Source organism: Clinocottus analis, unplaced genomic scaffold (assembly GCF_023055335.1).
Source record: "Clinocottus analis isolate CAN_PGR_092001 unplaced genomic scaffold, fCliAna1.0.p SCAF_2, whole genome shotgun sequence".
In the NCBI taxonomy this organism is placed as follows: domain Eukaryota; kingdom Metazoa; phylum Chordata; class Actinopteri; order Perciformes; family Cottidae; genus Clinocottus; species Clinocottus analis.
Genome location: NW_027175931.1, coordinates 24,831,733 through 24,850,890, shown reverse-complemented (window position 1 = coordinate 24,850,890; position 19,158 = coordinate 24,831,733). Strand labels below are relative to the sequence as shown.

General features: G+C 47.3%; 1 protein-coding gene across 8 annotated transcripts in view; it reads right to left on the bottom strand.

Moving 5' to 3' along the window:
* fat3a (FAT atypical cadherin 3a) overlaps positions 1 to 19,158 on the bottom strand; it is a 72,086-nt gene that overhangs the window by 11,106 nt on the left and 41,822 nt on the right. For 5 of the 8 annotated variants that reach the window (XM_068585296.1, XM_068585298.1, XM_068585301.1 and 2 more), the window contains 17 exons: positions 19,011 to 19,150; positions 15,864 to 16,139; positions 15,224 to 15,434; positions 12,402 to 15,130; positions 10,929 to 12,300; positions 10,151 to 10,347; positions 9,855 to 10,008; positions 9,422 to 9,655; positions 8,519 to 8,911; positions 8,174 to 8,388; positions 6,335 to 6,472; positions 3,394 to 3,537; positions 2,790 to 2,987; positions 1,435 to 2,236; positions 956 to 1,090; positions 668 to 822; positions 246 to 488 (listed from right to left, as the gene is read on the bottom strand). In XM_068585296.1, the coding sequence (XP_068441397.1) occupies positions 246 to 488; positions 668 to 822; positions 956 to 1,090; positions 1,435 to 2,236; positions 2,790 to 2,987; positions 3,394 to 3,537; positions 6,335 to 6,472; positions 8,174 to 8,388; positions 8,519 to 8,911; positions 9,422 to 9,655; positions 9,855 to 10,008; positions 10,151 to 10,347; positions 10,929 to 12,300; positions 12,402 to 15,130; positions 15,224 to 15,434; positions 15,864 to 16,139; positions 19,011 to 19,150 (7,736 nt within the window). The remainder of the gene's footprint in view (positions 1 to 245; positions 489 to 667; positions 823 to 955; positions 1,091 to 1,434; positions 2,237 to 2,789; positions 2,988 to 3,393; positions 3,538 to 6,334; positions 6,473 to 8,173; positions 8,389 to 8,518; positions 8,912 to 9,421; positions 9,656 to 9,854; positions 10,009 to 10,150; positions 10,348 to 10,928; positions 12,301 to 12,401; positions 15,131 to 15,223; positions 15,435 to 15,863; positions 16,140 to 19,010; positions 19,151 to 19,158) is intronic. The other 3 variants (XM_068585297.1, XM_068585300.1, XM_068585302.1) reach the window with 1 other exon arrangement.

Here is a 19,158-nt window from a genome sequence, read left to right as displayed (position 1 = left end):
AATAACCAGCTGAATAAATGTCTTTTACATCTTCAGTTAGCAGATAGAAATGTGCATGTTGTTGTTTAATACATTTTCCATCCTGGCTCTTATTTCCATAGTTCTGGTCGACGTTACAGTCACAGACCAGTTCCCCATTTCCTCCACATGTTCATATCCAAACCACCCAAGTGAACCAAAGACGCTTCTTTTCCCTTCCAGGTAACACGTCGTGTTCGGGCGCTGAAAGCCGCTCGTGGACCCACCAGTGCTCCGAAGTAGATGGTTCTGTCTGGAGCAAGCGGTTGGATGAAGGGCGGTCCACGGCGCCGCTCCACGTAGCTGTCGTCCAGCGCCAAGCTGCTGAAGTTACGATTCAGCTCCAGCGCCACCGTGTGCCAGCTGCCGTCATTGATCCGCCGGCCGGAGATGCCCAACATGTCGGGACTGTCAGCGCCGACACTGCCAAGGCCACAGGCCAGCTGGAACCACAGCTTCCCCTCCTCCAGCTGCACACACACACACACACACACACACACACACAGTTCAGATCCCTTGAGATCATTTCCATCGGCAGTGTGTATTCAGACTTCCATTAGCAGCTGTGTGTGTGTGTGTGTGTGTGTACCTTGAGCACGGTGCAGGGCTCGGTGTGTGTGTGTGTGTGTGTGTGTGTGTGTGTGTGTACCTTGAGCACGGTGCAGGGCTCGGTGTGTGTGTACATGATGATTCCTCTGCTTTGCAGTGTCCGGATCCTGAGGCTGACCTTCAGCTCCGTCTGCAGCTGCTCTGACAGTCTGTACTTGATGTAGCTGTTTCCTGAGAAACTCAGAGACGAATGGCCTGGACACACACACACACACACACACACACACACACACACACACACACACACACACACACACACACACACATACAGGTTAATCAATCACATTCCAGCGTAGGTATTCATGACATCAGAAGCACAACAGTTCACCTGCACACTCTCCCAGTTTGCCTGGTGGACACTGGCACGCGTAGCGCCCTCTGGTGGCCTCTACGGAAACACACTGCATGTCTGCTGGACACGGCTGGTCCTCACACTGCTCTGACAGGACCGCACAGTTGGCATCTACTCACGCACACACACACACACACACACACACACACACACACACACACACACACACACACACACACACACACACACACACACACACACACACAGCAAGAAAATACACACGTTAAACTACAATACAGAACATGAACTGACAGAATAAAAAGAATAAATATTATATATTCATCAGCTGAGTGTGGTTTAGAGAAGCAGCTCTGGTATCTGGTTTTCTGTATCTAAGCAACCAATCTACTTCCTGTTTAGACACTCAACAGTCTAAAACACCACGTTTTTCCTTTGAGAGGGAAACGTATCAGTGTGGCTGTGGAACAAACTCCATGAAAGACTTCCTCGCTCACCGTTGCACGTGCAGCGCGATGTCCGGTGGAAGCGCGGCGAGACGAAGCTGACCCGCGGCGTGCTGTACGTCGCCAGGCTGTGTGAGTCCAGCGTGATGCTCTGCTCACACTGCGCCCCGCGACACTCCAGCCCCGAACAGTTCTTATCCAAGATGGCCGACACTCGGAGGACCTCCTCCAGCTGCCGGCGGGACGCGCTCAGTTTCTGGGTGAGGTAAGCCGCCTTGTAGTACCCGCCCCCTGCGGTTTCCACAGCAACGAGCATGTCCAGTTGTTGCGTCCCGCCGACCGGCTGCAGGCTGAGCAGATGCAGCGCGTCCCGCTGCTGCGACGCGGCGGCCTGCCGCAGAACCTTCAACACGCTCTTCAGGTGCAGCGCCACAAAGTCTTGTGGCGCGACGCTCTCAAAGCGCACCGTCACCGCCTCATGCAGCATCTCCGGCGTCGCCTGCTCCACGTGCACGCTCACGGGCACGGGTACGGCGAAGCGTCCGTCACTCACGCTGGCGTTGAGGGAGTACCTGCCTGCGTCCAACCCGCCAAGGGCGATGATCTTACCATCGCGAGGGCTAATCTTAAAGAGACTACGCTGGGCTGGGGGGGCGTGGCCAAATGTCAACACGTCATAGGGGTCAGCGTCGGTGGCGTGCAGCTGGCCAATCACGCCACCTGGAAACTCGTCCTCCATCGTGACGATATGGACCTCCAGCGGTAAGGCCACGGGCCGGTGAAGGCTCTCCTCGATCACCCGGACTGTCAGCACGGAGGAGGAGGACAGACGAGGCTTCCCCGAGTCCGTCACCTGGAGGACAAGAGGGAGAAGAAACATGGAAATAACATCTGGACTCACATCAATGGTCAGAAGCTTCATTAGGACTGCATTCAGTTAAAAGTGTACGCAGCATTCAAGCTGCAGCAAACAACTAAAACGCTGACACGCGACCCGATGACCCGCTGCGCTGGAAAGACACGTGACCTGCGAACCAGAGCGACACGAGCCGGGGCGGCGCGAGCTACAGGAGCCACACCCCCTCATGACCCTGAGGTGCAGAGGAGACCCTACATGAGCATTTTTACATGGTCCAAAGCGGACGGATTATGTCGTCCATCTCTTACGGCGCAGCTTCTCTGAAGAGATGATGCTTCACTGTCAATTCCACTCAAATCTGAAACAGTATTGCCACAAAGAAAGAATACAAAAGTTTCCAATATTCCAAAGTTTGCCGTTACGTAAAGAGAATTTTCATTCCCTGATAGTTCTTGCAAATAGGTTATTGTGAGCATCTTATTACACTTCCTATTGTACATTTGACAGCATTCACAGAGTCACTATTTCTGAGTGACGGCAGCTCTACCTGGATCAGAACGGCATACTCGGTTGCCAGGTCCCTCCTGAACACCTGATTGGCCACAAGCGTTCCATCTTTCTCCAGCACAAACTCTCCGCCTTCGTTTCCCGACAGGATGCGGAAGTCAAAGGGCTCGCCGTTGTGGGAGGAGTCCTGATCGTTGACAGACAACTGCAGGATGCTGGTGCCGATCGGCTTGTTTTCCTGTAGGAGGGACACGCCATTAAAAAGACCTTATGGTTGGGGATCCATTATTAATTATTCATTCATCAATTCGATGTCTATGCTTCGTTTCTAGAACCTTGCAGAATTCTTAGCTCCTGGGCACATCATTGAGTCGATGGTACGTTATCTAACCTTGCTACTTCCTGCAGAGACATTATTCTATCCGTCCCTCCAGGAAATCAGGAAGACAAATGGTCTTGCAGATTAGTTGACTTCAACAAATCCCTGCATTATTAAATGTTGCTCTGTTCTTGCACATTTTCCTTGAGCTTATGTTCAGATCTTCATGCTGCCACTGTAGTTGGGTTACTTTCTACCAAACAATAAGATGTTTAGTGTCCATCTTGTCTGTGTTTCAGTGGATACATGCCACCATGAGGCCCACCTGTATGACAGTAGTGAGGTTGGCTGGAGAGAAGGTGGGCGGGTTGTCATTGATGTCAGAGATGTCTATGTTGACCATCACGGTGGAGGACATGGGTGGAGCTCCACTGTCCAGAGCTCTGATGGCCAACGAGTAGCTGGGAACCTAGGACAGACACAATGGATGGATGGATGGATAGATAGATAGATAGATAGATAGATAGATAGATAGATAGATAGATAGATAGATAGATAGATAGATAGATAGATAGATAGATAGATAGATAGATAGATAGATAGATAGATAGATAGATAGATAGATAGATAGATAGATAATATTAAGGCGTCCTTTATGGGTGTTCTGAAGGCATGTTTAAAAAGCTTGGATTTCTGCCATCATGGCAGTTCGTTGAGCCAGAAAATACAGATTTATTAACTGGAGTTGAACAAACCGACAGCAACCTTCACAGTTATTCTGCTCTTGCTTCTAAAAGTTAGTTCAAGAGACAGCTTTATGAAATAAAGACCAAGGAATCCAGAGTAGAGTTTAGGAGAGGAGGGACAAATCTAAGGACGAAGATGCACTTACACGTCTCCACCACTTGGCGTCTCTACTGCAACACATACAAAGTTGGGGCAGAACACAAAGGAGATCCACATGTTTGTGAAAATGCTGGAAAACAACTGAATGATGACTTTACTATTCTTATAGCCTTCCATTGAGGTGAAAATGTAGACTTTGTCCTGCGGGTGGCAGTAGAGGACAGACAAATCGAACACTGTCAACGTGCTCATGACATTGCTCCATCGGCTTCCTTCTAGATTCATCTTGTGGATAAATGACGTCTCTGGGACTACGAATCCCCAACAACCAGAAGCCTTAAAAGTCTTCTCTCACATCCTGTCCACGTTATAAACGCTCAATGTTCCCTTTACAGGACAATTCCATGTCATTAAAACTCAGCTTTATTTTGATCTGGATCCTTTGCCTTGCAGTCTGTAGGCCAGTAGCTATGAGATCTGGTCACCCTGTGATCCACATCATCTGGACTAGTTCTTCTGGAGACCAAGTCTCACGCACAGGAAACAGCGTGGAAGAAGAGTCCGAGGTGGAAGTCTGTTCACTGTGATGGTGCTTTGTGGTTGCTAACCTCTTGACCTTCTGATTGAAGAAAGACTTGTTTTATGATGTCGCTATTTTACCAAATCTCAGAGAGTCCGGCGTCTACAGATAGACATAAAGAAATAATGTAAATGTACAAGTTGTATTAAAAGATGACACGATGTGTCTGTCTCTTTTTTTTGTATATTATATAGTATAGTATAATAATGCCTTGTATAATAAATGATTGACTGAATAAAACACACAAACAACTTGTTTGTTATTGTTTAGTGATCATATTTAATCTACAATCACGTGGATACGCCTCAAGAAAACAGTCACGACTGAGGCTCAGTGGAGAGCAGGGTCGTCCTCCAGTCAGAGGATCGGTGGTTCGAACCCCGGACGTCCATGCGTCCTTGAGCAAGACACTGAACGCCTACAGTGTGTGAATGGATGATAGTCCTGATGTGGGTGAGTGATGTCATAGTGTTGAAGCGCTGTGCGGGTCCATTTATCTCTGAGATGAAGATTAAAGGCTTTTGATTGGTTTGTGCTCTTTCACACTGATCTGAGATGAATGTTCAAGTTCAAACACACTCAGTCTAAACCTGCTGCAGGACATTGCTCCATTTTGCTTTTCAATAAAAAGAGAATGAAGCTGAGGAGAAATGCAAAAGCAGTAAGAAAACAATAATCTGCTGCTTGAGATATACAAAGAAATAAACAACGCTGACCTGCTTAGCAGAGAGAGGAGAAAATAGAAGGAAACACCCTGCACATAGCGAGAGAGAGAGAGAGAGAGAGAGAGAGAGAGAGAGAGAGAGAGAGAGAGCTGCTCTCTGTGTGATAACCCCACACACACTTCATCAGCCAAACGCTTTGATCCCACACACACCCCTGCTCTCTCTGAGCGCGCTCAGACAGCTCATCCACCGCACTCCTGAATACTTTATGATCGGCATATGAATACTTCTGAAGTTTTCAAGCACTGCAGAGGAGAAGGAGACGAGGAAGAAGCAGAAGATGAGGAAGAAAAGAGCTCAGAGGAGGAGGGAGGCAAGCAGCGCTGTTCATGCCTTCCATCTTTATTCTTGCTGCATATTAAAGAGCTCATACTCAGAGCTGCTTTGTGCATGTGCTTCCTGCTCAAGTGTGAGTAGTTGCCATCTGGCCAGGGATCCATGTCACAGCGTGAGCTCATCAAATGCCTGCAGGCTCCTTCTTCACATCAGAGCTGTCCTTGGACATGATATGAACAGTCTTCATATCAGACCATGAGCAAATCATCTGTCCCTCTTTTTGCATTAGCAGAGGCTGATGTGCATCACATTCAGGTCGAAGGTCTCTGACATCAGATGTTTCTACTGAACCACAATGCTGTGCTTTGGTTTGGTACAGACACATCCGACATTTTACAATGAATACACAACAGCATGAATAATACATGATTATGCAGTAATTAGTGTTTTGCACTTTTTTTAACTGCAAACCAACTGAAATGATAAAAAAGCACAATTACTAAATCATCAAGACCCTCAAAGCAAAAGCTCTCTAAAGTCTCTAAAACTCTGAATCCATTTTCTGTTTTAAACCAAAATGCAAGTCAACACAGTTCTCTCCGTCAGACACATAACGCTGATCAAGTCCCAGTGTCTCCCATCAGACCAGTCCCAGTGTCCCAGTTTAACATACATGTTGGACTGTATGTCACGCTAACAGCTGATCTCAAGCTGCGCTAACTGTAGCTTACAAAGCTGTACTTTACTGCTACCATCCAGTGCTACTGTGAGGTACTGATGCCATTTCGACAAGTCAGAGATGTGTGTGTGTGTGTGTGTGTGTGTGTGTGTGTCCTCACAGTCTCACGGTCCAGTGGCTTGTTGACCTTGATGACCCCATGGAGGGGGTCAATGAAGAACTGATTGTCTTGGTCTCCACTGACGACGGAGTAGAGGACGGCTCCATTCAGCTGACTGTCAACGTCCTCTGCTACCAGCTGAAACACACAAATACACACACACACACACACACACACACACACACACACACAATATATATGTTTGTCCTGCATACGTCACTGATTGCCAATCAGCTGAATTAGCCTTCTCTTCTAGTCTAGCACACGCCTGTACATATATGTATGTATGTGTGTGTGTATATATATATATATATATATATATATATATACATGCCTGTACATGTATATGTGTATATATGTATATATGACTGGTCCCTTAAGCAGTCGTCATGAAGTTCAGGTAATTTTGGTTGGACTTACGTCACCAACCCCAGCACACAGGTGAGAGGCCCTATGCAGACTAACCCTATGCATACTAACCCTATGCATACTAACCCTATGCAGACTAACCCTATGCAGACTAACCCTATGCACACTAACTCTATGCATACTAGTCCTATGCATACTAACCCTATGCAGACTAACCCTATGCAGACTAACCCTATGCAGACTAACCCTATGCACACTAACCCTATGCACACTAACCCTATGCACACTAGTCCTATGCAGACTAACCCTATGCAGACTAACCCTATGCAGACTAACCCTATGCACACTAACCCTATGCACACTAACCCTATGCCGACTAGTCCTATGCATACTAACTCTCTGCATACTAGCCCTATGCAGACTAACTATGCATACTTTCCCTATGCATATTAACCCTTTGCAGACTAGCCCTATGCATACTAGCCCTATGCATACTAGCCCTATGCATACTAGCCCTATGCATACTAGCCCTATGCACACTAACTCTATGCATACTAGCCCTATGCAGACTAGCCCTATGCATACTAGCCCTATGCACACTAACTCTATGCATACTAGCCCTATGCAGACTAACTCTATGCATACTAGCCCTATGCAGACTAACTCTATGCATACTAGCCCTATGCAGACTAACTCTATGCATACTAGCCCTATGCAGACTAACTCTATGCAGACTAACTCTATGCATACTAGCCCTATGCAGACTAACTCTATGCATACTAGCCCTATGCCAGCAGCGTGAGCAGACTCCAGAGTGCAGCGTGAGGCGTCACAGGGAACAATCCCAGCTGCTGCTTATGACGGATTATTAGTCGAGGACCCTTCTGGGTTACTGCTGCATTTTGATGACTTACAATTCATGGCTAAATACATTTCACAGATATTACAACAGATGCCTATTTATGCTGCTTGGTAGCATTAATTATGTATGTTTTAACCTATTTTCTGAAAATACTGCTTTCTTTCCATTACTGACATTTCTCATTTTCCACGGCTGTCAGGCAGCCATCAGATGGAATTCACGAGAGAAGATTATGAAAAGTAACTTCTAACATTATCACTGTTCGGTAAAGTGAAACAGGCTGCGGTTTGATTCCTAGACGGCCTTCTGTGTGCATGTTCTCCTGGTGTCTGCATGGAGACATGCAGCTCTGGTGAAGTGGAGACTGGCTGTAGGTGTGAATGTGAGTGTGAATGGTTGTTTCTATGCGTCTGTGATGTGAACTCTGCCTTCACCTGGTTGGTGCGGGTCGGCTTGCTGCTTAAGATAGGATAGATCCCACCTGTTCTGTCTGTACAGCTCAGAATGTAAAGCGTACGGGTATTTACTGGTCTCTGAAGGTTTGATCGTATTCAGAGGTGTCTTCTGGGTGAAAAGCCTCACATGCAGAACCTGCTGCTGGACCCTACCTGCACCACGGACTCTCCAGCGGCAGCGTCCTCTGACACCACGGCAGCGTACAGGTCACGGCTGAACACGGGCGCGTTGTCATTGACATCCGTCAGGTTTATGTTCACCGTGGTCACGGCGCTCAGTGGCGGCGTGCCGCCGTCACGAGCCTCCACGGTCAGAAAGAAGTCCCTGCAGGTCTCATAGTCCAGCGGTTGGGAAACTAAAATGGCCCCTGAGCAAGGCAGCGAGAGAGAGGGAACACATTTGAGCAAAGACTGAACTAATAGGGGGAGCTATACACCTGAAGGTCCTAATAATAATACTAATACTAATAATAATACTACAATGAGGGATTGACTCACCGGTCAGCGGGTGCATGTGGAACTTCCCGTGCTCGTTTCCTGACCGGATGCTGTAAGAGATCTCGGCGTTGGTGCCGATGTCCTTGCTGGCAGCGTAGACTCTCAGGACCTCGGTGCCCACGCCCACATCCTCCGGGACCGTCGCCAGCTGATCGCGGCGCTCGAACACGGGGGGGTTGTCGTTGATGTCGAGCACGGTGATGGTGACGTTGACCGAGGACGAGAGGGGCAGCGGTGACCCCCGGTCAGACGCTCGCACCGTGATGCGATAGGCCGGCTGGAGCTCGCGGTCCAGGATGCGTTCCAGGACCACGATGCCTAAAGACTTATCGATAGAGAACCAGCCTCCTGCGGAGTCGGCCAGGGAGTAGACCACCATGCGGCCCGGACCTGCTGCAGAGCCAGAGAGTCGCACATCAGAGGGTTAAAGGCCAAAGACTTTGTCTTCCAACGCCTCAATGTACTTTCTTTTGTTGCTCTTCTCTCAGGTGTCAGGACCAATATCTTCTTTTCCGTTTTAAAATAAAATTCTGTCTACTCAACCTTGCTTGTATAAATAATCTCCGTCCACACTAGAACGCCAAACGACTCCAAGCGCTCGCCGGGCGAGGAGGCTTTTCATAATTATTCTGTCATTTTCCAGAGAATACGAGCTCAGTGGGCTTATTCTGCTTTGACGCTGTAAAGCTCATTACACAGAGCAACAATGGATTGGGGAGATGACTTCATTGTTTTTAATACAGATACAGTTTTATTTTTAATTCTACAACTTAAAAGCTCTGTGTGGACAGGAAAGACCTCTTTTCTCTCTGCTTGTGTGATCTCTCCGTATGTTTGTGCATGTATGAAGGGAAGCGTTTGGAGCCCTGTGAGGAGCAGCCTCAGTACCGCCGGTGGTGTCACCTTCATCGGGGTCGATGGCCTGGATGCGGGTGAGCAGCGCTTTGGTGGCGGTGTCTTCGTACACGCTGGTGGTGTACTGCAGCAGGGTGAAGATGGGCGGGTTGTCGTTCACGTCAGTTACCGCCAGCTGCAACTCCGCACGGCACCATCGTCCACCGCCATCAGTGGCCTGGGCAACCAGCCGGTAGTAGGGTGTCGTCTCTCGATCAAGAATTATAGAAGACTTGACCTCACCTGGAAGCGTGGGAGGAGCTTATGAGACATCACGGGATGAGCCACGCAGGGCCATGAAAGACTCACAAGTATGTACAGGATGACTGTACGCTGCGACGAGCTCATTCCACTGCTCATTTCACTCCATATTGGATTGATCGAAAAAAAAAGGTTTTAGGCTGAAAGTTTTGTTCCAAGAGAAGCCTTTGTGCACGCTTACCAGTGTCCGGGTCAATGCTGAAGTCCTGGGATCCAGGACCCTGTAGGGAGTACTGGATCCAGGCGCTGACGCCCAGATCAGCATCTGTAGCTGCGACCCTCAGCAGCACGCTGTTCACGGGGAGGTCCTCTGCAACGGAGGCAGTGTACACAGCCTGCAGACACACACAGACACACAAACAAGGGAGTTGCACGCTGTTAGAAGTTGATCAAGCTTTTAACAATGGCTTAGTTTACAGTTAGCTAAGACAAATGAAAGACATTCAAACATTTTAAATGAAGAGTAACATTCCTCACCTGGTCAAAGATGGGGTTGTTGTCATTGGTGTCCATCACTGTCACCTCCACCGTGGCCTGGGAGACGAAGAGGCCATCGGTCGCGGTGACGTTGATGACGTAGAGGTTGCGTTCCTCCCTGTCCAACGGCCACTTCACATACATCTTCCATTCTCCCTGAACCAGACCCAGAGCAAACACGCCCCGATAGTTCCCAGCTGGACAACACACGAGCAGACAGAGAGCGGCCCGTGAGATCAGGACACAGATTATTATTATTATCATTGTTATTAATATTAGAGCGTTTCAGACATGTAGTCATGCGTGGACTTTATGACCAGTTTCCCCACAAATAATGTGAAATTCGGTCTGAAGTCATCACATTCAGATTGTGAGACTCCCTGAATACAGAAAAACGTCCATTTACGAAATTATTTGTCACTTGCAATTGCCACAAAAATGTTTTTTAAAAGCTAAATAATTATTCAAATTGCAAAACATGTTTTCAAAAATATCAATAGTGAGTGCATCTTTTTGGAGATGCAGAAAACAAACAAGTCTAAAAACTAATGTATCTTGAGTATACCAGAGAGATACACAATGCACAGGCCAGCAGATTCAGTTCACATTGGACAACTCTACGACTACGTTTGTCCAACAGCAACATGCAGAGAAGCAGGAAGTCCTTCGCCCTCTTAAGAGAGACACGAGGATGAGCATGTTCTGTATAGTGCTGGTTTCCAGGGTTTTGCCTGACTCCAGATTGTCTGCTGATAACAGACTGCACTGTGGTACCTACCAGTGATGTGGTAGCTGACCTGACGGTTGATGGCAGAGCTGTCATTATCTCTGGTGTTCAGCACAGCCACCACCTCGCCTGGTGGGTCACTCTCCTGAACTGAACCAAAGTAGTGTCGCTCCAGGAAGCTGGGCGGGTTGTCGTTGATGTCTGACACCGCTACGGTCACAGTCGAGGTACCGGAAAGAGACAGGGTCTCCCCGAGGTCCGAGGCCACTACCGTGAATGTGTAGGATGGATCGGTCTCATGGTCCAAGTCTTTGCGCGTGGAGATCCAGCCCGTGTTGCTGTCGATGCTAAAGGTGTTAACCAACGTGTCTACTTCTCCATCGGACTGGATTAAAGTCCCGAGACTGTATGTCACCTGGCCATTGCCCCCCGAGTCTGGGTCTCGTGCTTGAACTTGAATGATTCTGGTTCCAGTTGACATTCCCTCCATGACTGTGGCCTCGTAGGAGTTGGCTTCAAATACTGGTTTGTTGTCATTCAGATCCAACACTTTGACTTCAACATCAACTGAAGTCACATAATCCAGCTTAGCCTGTTTTACAGTGGCAGTGAGTTTCAAATGGTATCCTTTTATGGCCTCGTGGTCCAAAAGCTTATCGAGCTTGATTACACCTGTATCCTTTTCCACGACAAACACCGCATTTTGGTTGTTTTCTCCGTTCTCTCCATTAACAAGGGCAAAAGTAGCAGAAAGCAAGGCATATCCAGGAGAAGCGTTGAGGCGCACAGTCCCGATAGCTGAACCGATGGGACTGTCCTCTGGCATGCTAAATAAGTATTGATGCTGGCTGAAGGAAGGAATGAAGGCATCTGGAGAAAGTACATGGATGTAGACAGACACTAGAGAGTGCCGGACTGGATTTCCTCCATCCACGGCCTTCACAAAAAAAGATAATACCGAGTTCCTCAAGTGGCTGAAGCTGCCTTTAGTCACCATCCAACCGTTGTCTGGGTCTATCTCCAAAATGTCTACCACAGGGACATGCGCCTCACTGTAAAGTGAATATGTCACTTTGGAATTAGAGCCATCGTCAGGATCATGAGCCTGAATCTGTGTCACCAAAAAACCTTTTGCCACATCAGATTTGACTGAAGCTCTGTACTCTGTGGCACGGAAGCAAGGGACGTTATCATTATCGTCCGACAGAGTGACTCGTACTCTGCAGTAAGAGACCCGTCCACCCGGGTCCTGGGCTGCCACTGTCAGAACAATGTTCTGATTGGCTGGGTCCTCTCTGTCAAGCTTTTCTACAGCAGTGATCTGTCCATTTGCGTCAATGTTAAATTGGTCCTTGCCCACATCGTTAACAAAGGAGTACATGATGTGACCCAACACGCCAGGGTCTGCATCTGTTGCCTTTACCTGAAATTAAAAAAGTTGTGTAATACAGGCATGAGAATATATAAGTACCATACTGTATTATCAATGTGTAACATATTTCAATAAAAGACCAGAGCACTTACTTGGATAACTTTGGTTCCCACAGCAGCATTCTCTTTTAACTCTGCTTCATACATGGTCTGTCCGAAGACTGGACTGTACAGGTTGGCCCCCAACACCTTGACGTGAACCTGCGCGGTGCTGGTGAACACCCCGTCAGACACTGACACGTTGAGGCTGTAGACAGGCTCCATTCTTTGCTTATGGTGGCTGGACAATGTGATGATTCCTGTATTTTTGTCCATCACAAAGTTCACTCTTTCATTTCCTGACAAAATGCTGTATTCCAACTTTTCAAAATCTGAGCTGTCAGCATCTGATGCCTGGATACAGGTAACAAAGTGACCCCTCGGTGCCAACTCATTCACATACGCCTCATAGAGCAGCTGATTGAAAACTGGGGGATTGTCATTCATGTCATTCACTACAACTATGACTGATACTTCACTACTCAATGGTGGGAAGCCATTATCGGTGGCCCTGACAATGAAGTCATACTTTTGGACATGTTCATGGTCTAGCATACGTGCTGTCAGGATTAATCCACTGCTACTATCAATGTGAAAATAGTCTGTGCTGTTAAGCACATCTGAGAAGATCTGGTAGCGGACAACATTGTTCTTCTCTGAGTCTTTGTCAGTGGCAATAACTTGAAGCGCTGGAGTTCCAATCATGGCTGTTTCAGACAAAACCACCATGTAGGACATTTTCTGGAATATAGGTGGGTTGTCATTTACATCCTGGACGACCACATCTACATCCACCTCAGCACGGGCCCCAGTCAGGTAGTCTGTGGCTCTGACGGCCAGGTGGTACGATGCTGCTGCTTCGTAGTCCAAAGAGTGGATGATACTTATGACTCCAGAATCAAAACCAATGTCAAACTGAAGAGATGGGTCACCATCAACTATAGTATAGATAATATTTTGACCTTCAGGACTGGTGGCATTGATGCCGAGGATTGGTGTGTGCACACCCACATCCTCATTCACAGAAACTGAATAAAATGGTTTGTCAAAGACAGGCATAGCTTTGTTGACAACAGTGATGGGGAATTCTATAGTGGATGAGTGAGGTGGATGACCACCATCTCTGGCATATATCACCATCTGATATTCCATATTGGACAAGTCAGACTCAAAAGCCCTCTTGAGCCTGAGACCACCTGTTTGCTGGTTGATCTCAAAGTGACCGTGGTCATCCTTGAGATAGTAAGACACCTCTCCATTAATCCCTTTGTCACCATCTACTGCCATGACCCTGAAAATGGGTGATCCTGGCTCAGCGTCTACTTGAACAGCTGCATAATAAGGAAGTCCAACAAACACAGGGGCGTTATCATTGATGTCCTCGACCTGGACTCTAACCATAACTCTGGCCACGTGCAGACGGTCGTGCTCTCTTCTTGCCTCGACAACCAGTTCGTAGAACTCAAGCTCTTCGCGGTCAAAGGGAATACCTGTGGTTTGAATCACACCAGACGTTGGACGGATTCTGAAGCTTGTGCCGGCATTCAGCAAAGTGTACTTCAATGGTTCATTGAGACGGTTTCCCACAGCATTGACCACAGCCACTTTGGTGATATTTGATACATTCTCCTGAATGGATGAGGAGTAAAGGCTGTGAGTAAAGCTGAGACCAGAGTCCAGAGCCTCTCGAACAAGAATGGTCACGAGAGCTGTGCTGGAAAATTTCCCATCGGAAACTTTGACGCTGAAGCGAAAACGTTCTTTGGAGAAGTTATTGTGTTTGACTGTGATGACTCCACTGGAAGGTTTGATGACAAAGTGCTGCAGCACTCCATCAGTCAGAGAGTAGGTGAGCTCAGTAGCGACATCTTTGTCTGGGTCTATGGCTGAAACCTGCAAAGCTTCTACTCCCACATAGGTTGGGAGTAGCAGGACTGTTTCATAGGCAGTCTGGGTGAAGCGAGGTGGAGAATCATTCGTGTCAATCACTTGTATTGTAACCTCTGTTGGACTGTCTGCAGTCAACTGTGGCTTGCCATTGTCTCTCACGTGAACATGGAAGTGGAAGTTGGTAAATGTTTCATGGTCCAGGTTAGCAATGGTTCTGATGGAGCCAGTACCTGAGTCCACTGTAAAGAATGTTTTTGCAGTGTCTTCAACAATCTGGTAGACTAACAGCGCGTTTTGGTTTTGGTCAGCATCAGTGGCCTTAATCACGAGAGGTGAGTCATCGGCGTTCAAGACCACGCTGTTGATGGGTGCCGCCTCGCTGATGCTGCCATGATAGTGAAGCTGCTGGAACACTGGTGGGTTATCATTCTCATCCACAACCTGAATTATCAGAGTAGCATTGGAGGCCATGCCAGCCATGTTGGTAGCCTGGACTGTCAAGGTGTAAGATGCTGTAGTCTCATAATCTAAAGGCTTTTGGGTAGAAATCACTCCACTGTACTGATTTAACTGAAACACATGATCCGTGTTGCCCTGCTTAATGTCGTAAGTAAGAGTGGACTGGCTGACTGCATTGACTGTGGTAACGGAGGTCCCCGTCACGGCCTTCTCGGTGATTTCAGCTTGGTATTCAGGCTGAGGAAACTTTGGCCCGGCATTGTCAGAGAGGGTGACAGCAATGCGCACTATAGTGGTGGTGGACAGAGGAGGAGAGCCGCTGTCAGTAACTCTCACAGTGAGAACATAATGGCCTAAGCTGGACAAGTCCAGGTCACGAGCAACGCTGATGATACCCAAAACGGGTTCAATATGGAACGCATTTCCAGTGTTTCCTGTTGGAAGATCAAATACAATGTCATCAATATGGCAGTTCTTTTACAGGTAAATATTACAATTTCAAGTATGAAGCTCTCAGAGGTGCCTACCTGCTTCAATGAAGTAGTGTAGCTCTGCGTTCACACCTTTATCTTTGTCCAAGGCAGTCACCTGGACCACAGCTGATCCCACTGCTGCGGACTCATAGACCGAGCCTTCATAGAGTGCACTGGTAAAGATGGGCACATGGTCGTTTATATCCTCCACTTCTATTAGCACACGGGCCAGGTTCTTTCTGTATGGGAACTCTTGGTCCTTCACCTGCGGCAAAAACAATTTTAAAAAAAAGTCATGCTCCATGGTCACAAAGTATGTACGAGTAAAATATGATCATTATGGACTTGCTGAATCTAAAAAGGTGTCCAGTAATATCATTGTCCAAAGTATAACAACACAAAAACAGAACTCCTGCTCTTATCCACACTGAGCTGGTCTGTATCACATGAACCTCTTTCCTCTCCCGATTGTTTGGAAAACCAATGAAACTATATTAGCCCATAAAAATTCACCTGTGAAATAACATTCAGGTCTACATCTTATTACATACGAAAGAAAAACACTAAAACGAAATACTCTAGTCTGGAAACCATCAGCAAGATGAATGACAAAGAGGACTGAATGACCGCAAGACAAGACTATAAGAACCACAGCGGATCATACAAGATCTCAAGTATCAGACAGAGCGCTTACCATGACAGTGAGGATGTGCTGGGCACAGGACTCGTGGTCCAGCCTCTGGGCGGTGTAGATGGTGCCCAGCGCAGCGTGGATGCGGAACAGACGCATGCTACTTGGGTCTATTGAGCTCTGCAGAGAATAAGTCAGCCGGTGAAGCTCATCACGGTCCGATGCTAGAACCTGGACCACCTCGGTGTCAGGCGGCGTGTCTTCAGACAGAGTGACGTCATAGGTTGGTTGGGAGAAGATGGGAGCGTTGTCATTGTTGTCCAAAACAGTGATGTGAACCTGGAACATGAGGGCAAGGACATATAGAAACAGAAGAGAAAGAAGACTTCATTCATTGAGTTGTTTTATTCTGCTCCATTGGACAAGACCTTGCTAATCCAGAGTGGGGCCTTCTCTGCTGGCCTAAACACAGTCACACCGTTATAGCTATTTTATTCTTTAATTGATATAATACACTACATGTATTATAATTGTTTCTCAGTGCACAGCTCCTGTCTTCGTCTGTTCCTCAGCTTCCGGCCGCGGTGCTGCTGCTAGTTAAGCAGAGCTCTTATCCAATCGGATTGCATCTCTGTTTCTCTGTTTCCATGAACAAGCGCTGTAATCAATGGACGTGGCTGGAACAGACACTGTGCTCTTGGTTTGGAGGGACCTGAGAGGATTTTCAGATCAGCAAACAAGTTCGCAGGCAAACGGAGCTTCACAACGGAAAGGTTGAGAACAAAAAGGAACTACTGAAAGACTGATGGGTTGTGTCGTGGGTTTGGGCCAACAGCAGCTCTCATTCGGGCGACACGATGGACGTAAAGACTCTACAACGACAGGGACCTATGTGGAGCTACCGTAAAATGCGGTTTTATTTTTTTTACCCCCTCAGCTTTGACCCGTGCAGTTTATATATTTGCGGCTGATTTGTGGATTTTTCCGATTCTAAATTCAGCAGCAGTTGCGCGGCGGCGCGGCGGCCCGGCGGCGGCCTTGCGGGTTCCCTGCCGTCGTTTGGGTCAGCTCCAGCGCCTTAAACAGGATGAGCCGGTCAGATAATGGATGGAGGTGTGATTTTTGTAGCAGTTTGATATTTACACAGCACGACAACGACCACAGAGTCGCATCAACACCTCTAACTCAGTGTCGAAAACCTCTTCCACCTTGCTTATTTATTCTCTGCGTAAGAAAAAGACTCGTACCAGAGGCATTGGACATGTGACATCTCTCTAAAGTGATGACATGTCTGTGTTTTAGAAAGCTGTATCCATGGACAGTGAACAGCTGTACTACGGGTCTGGGATCTTGGTAAATAGCAGGACTATCCCTGTGCACACCAGTTGGCTTCAAATGAAGCCCATCAGATCCTACAACCTCTGAAACCTTCTAATCCTGCAACTCTGATCACAAAATGATCCCATCCACTTCCCAAAGAGATTAGCTGGGTGAACAGTGGTGTCTGAACCTCTCTGGTGTGCTTCCCCGGTTCATTCTTCACACAGCTACTCCTTCATCACTATACTTGTTAAACAGCCACAACATGAATAAGCCGGAGAAGAGACAGCTCATTGTGTCAACAGAGACACAGAAACACACTGCCTTCTGGAGGGAGACGCAGGAGGATGCGACAACGAAGGCCTTCCAGTCTGGCCTTTTGGAACGGGGAGAAATATACTTTAAAGTTCAGGTTGGACAGATCCTGAAATACTGCTCTGTTTCAACCAGACAGCGGACACGACGCGGTTCCATTGCATGGTCACACATGACCGACCATCCTCAGCATCGTCCCCCGAGTCCTTAACAACAGACTTGGGCAGAAGACATCATTCCAAACAGATCCTTGATGTGAACTTAAAGTATAATTTGAGCTATATAATACCGTTTAATCTGTGAGTCTTTTGGTGGGCAGAAAGCAACAGGAATATAGTGGATGGAGTCCTCACACCGAGTCACTGGGCTGACTACATCCCAACTGGAATCTAAAGATTACAAAGTATAAAACAGCAGCAGGAGTAAGACTCGAGTGAAAACCTCACCTACACCCAGAAAAGGTCTGCGAACACACACAAGAAGAGAAGGGAGGCGGAGACGAGAGCTGCCGGACAAAGAGTCTGAATTTAAACCTTCTGCAGCAGCAGTCGGCCTTGTGCTGCTCAGCTGTGGAGCGTCCACCTGGAGGCTTCTTCCCTTCTTACAGGTGTGTGTGTGTGAGCAGAAAGCTTTATCACCCAAACGCCAGTTGAAATGCACCTTGACACGGTGTCGCAGAGGTACGAATGAAGCGTCATATCAGACTTTATTACCTCAACAACGACTCAACAGCTCATTAGAGCTGAGATGTGTTGAAGACACACACATGGGATTGAAATGTACAGGTTCACCGCATCAAAGAGAATATGGTTATTAACGAGGTTCGGTTGACATGTGTCTGTAGTCGAGCATTTCATGATGATGATGATGATGATGATGATTATTATTATTCCTTGGACTGAACGTTGAATGTGTGTTTGGTCAGAGTAACCCTCTGGCTTATGTGAAGCTCATGAAGGAAACAAACAATGATGTCATAGGTCATGTGACAGTAAGCTATTTTAGAAGCTTTACAGGTATGGAACAGATACACGATATTAGTTATTGATTTAACGCTGCAGCTGATCAAACTAAATCTGATATTTCTTAATATAGTTTATAATGAATACAGTTAAAGTCTGTCAGTAAGAAACATTTAAATCATTTATCCTCATTTTCACGTGAAGCTGAGTGTTTCATGGGTTACATCATTTACATTTAAATCATGTCTAGTCTTCAATGCACCATCATCATAATTGGGGTAATTAAATATGAATTCACGATCAGATTATCAATAAATCCAGACCTAAATAATGAGTAAATCATATCAATGCCTTCTGCAGTAGAAATGGACACAGAACATAGTGTGCAGGTGGGTCAACAGGTAACCTTACGACAACAGCTGTGAAGACACAAACTGCATCAAAAGTCTCTCCAGCTGACTGACAGCTGATCCAGCGGCAGTTCTCCTAAAACCAATGTCCTCACGTACCGACCACAGGAACCAATATGACACACCACCAAGGTGTTCAGCCTACCTGTGTGTACTCTGTGTGTACTGTGTACTCTGTACTGCTAACCAGGTGTTCAGCCTACCTGTGTGGATGCAGTGCTGCTGCCGTCGCTGGCCTGCACCGTCAGGTTGTAGAAGGAACGCTGCTCAGCATCCAGAGGCCTGGCGATGATGATGGTGCCCACTGCCTTCTCTACGTCAAACACACTGTCACTATTCCCACCTGGGGAG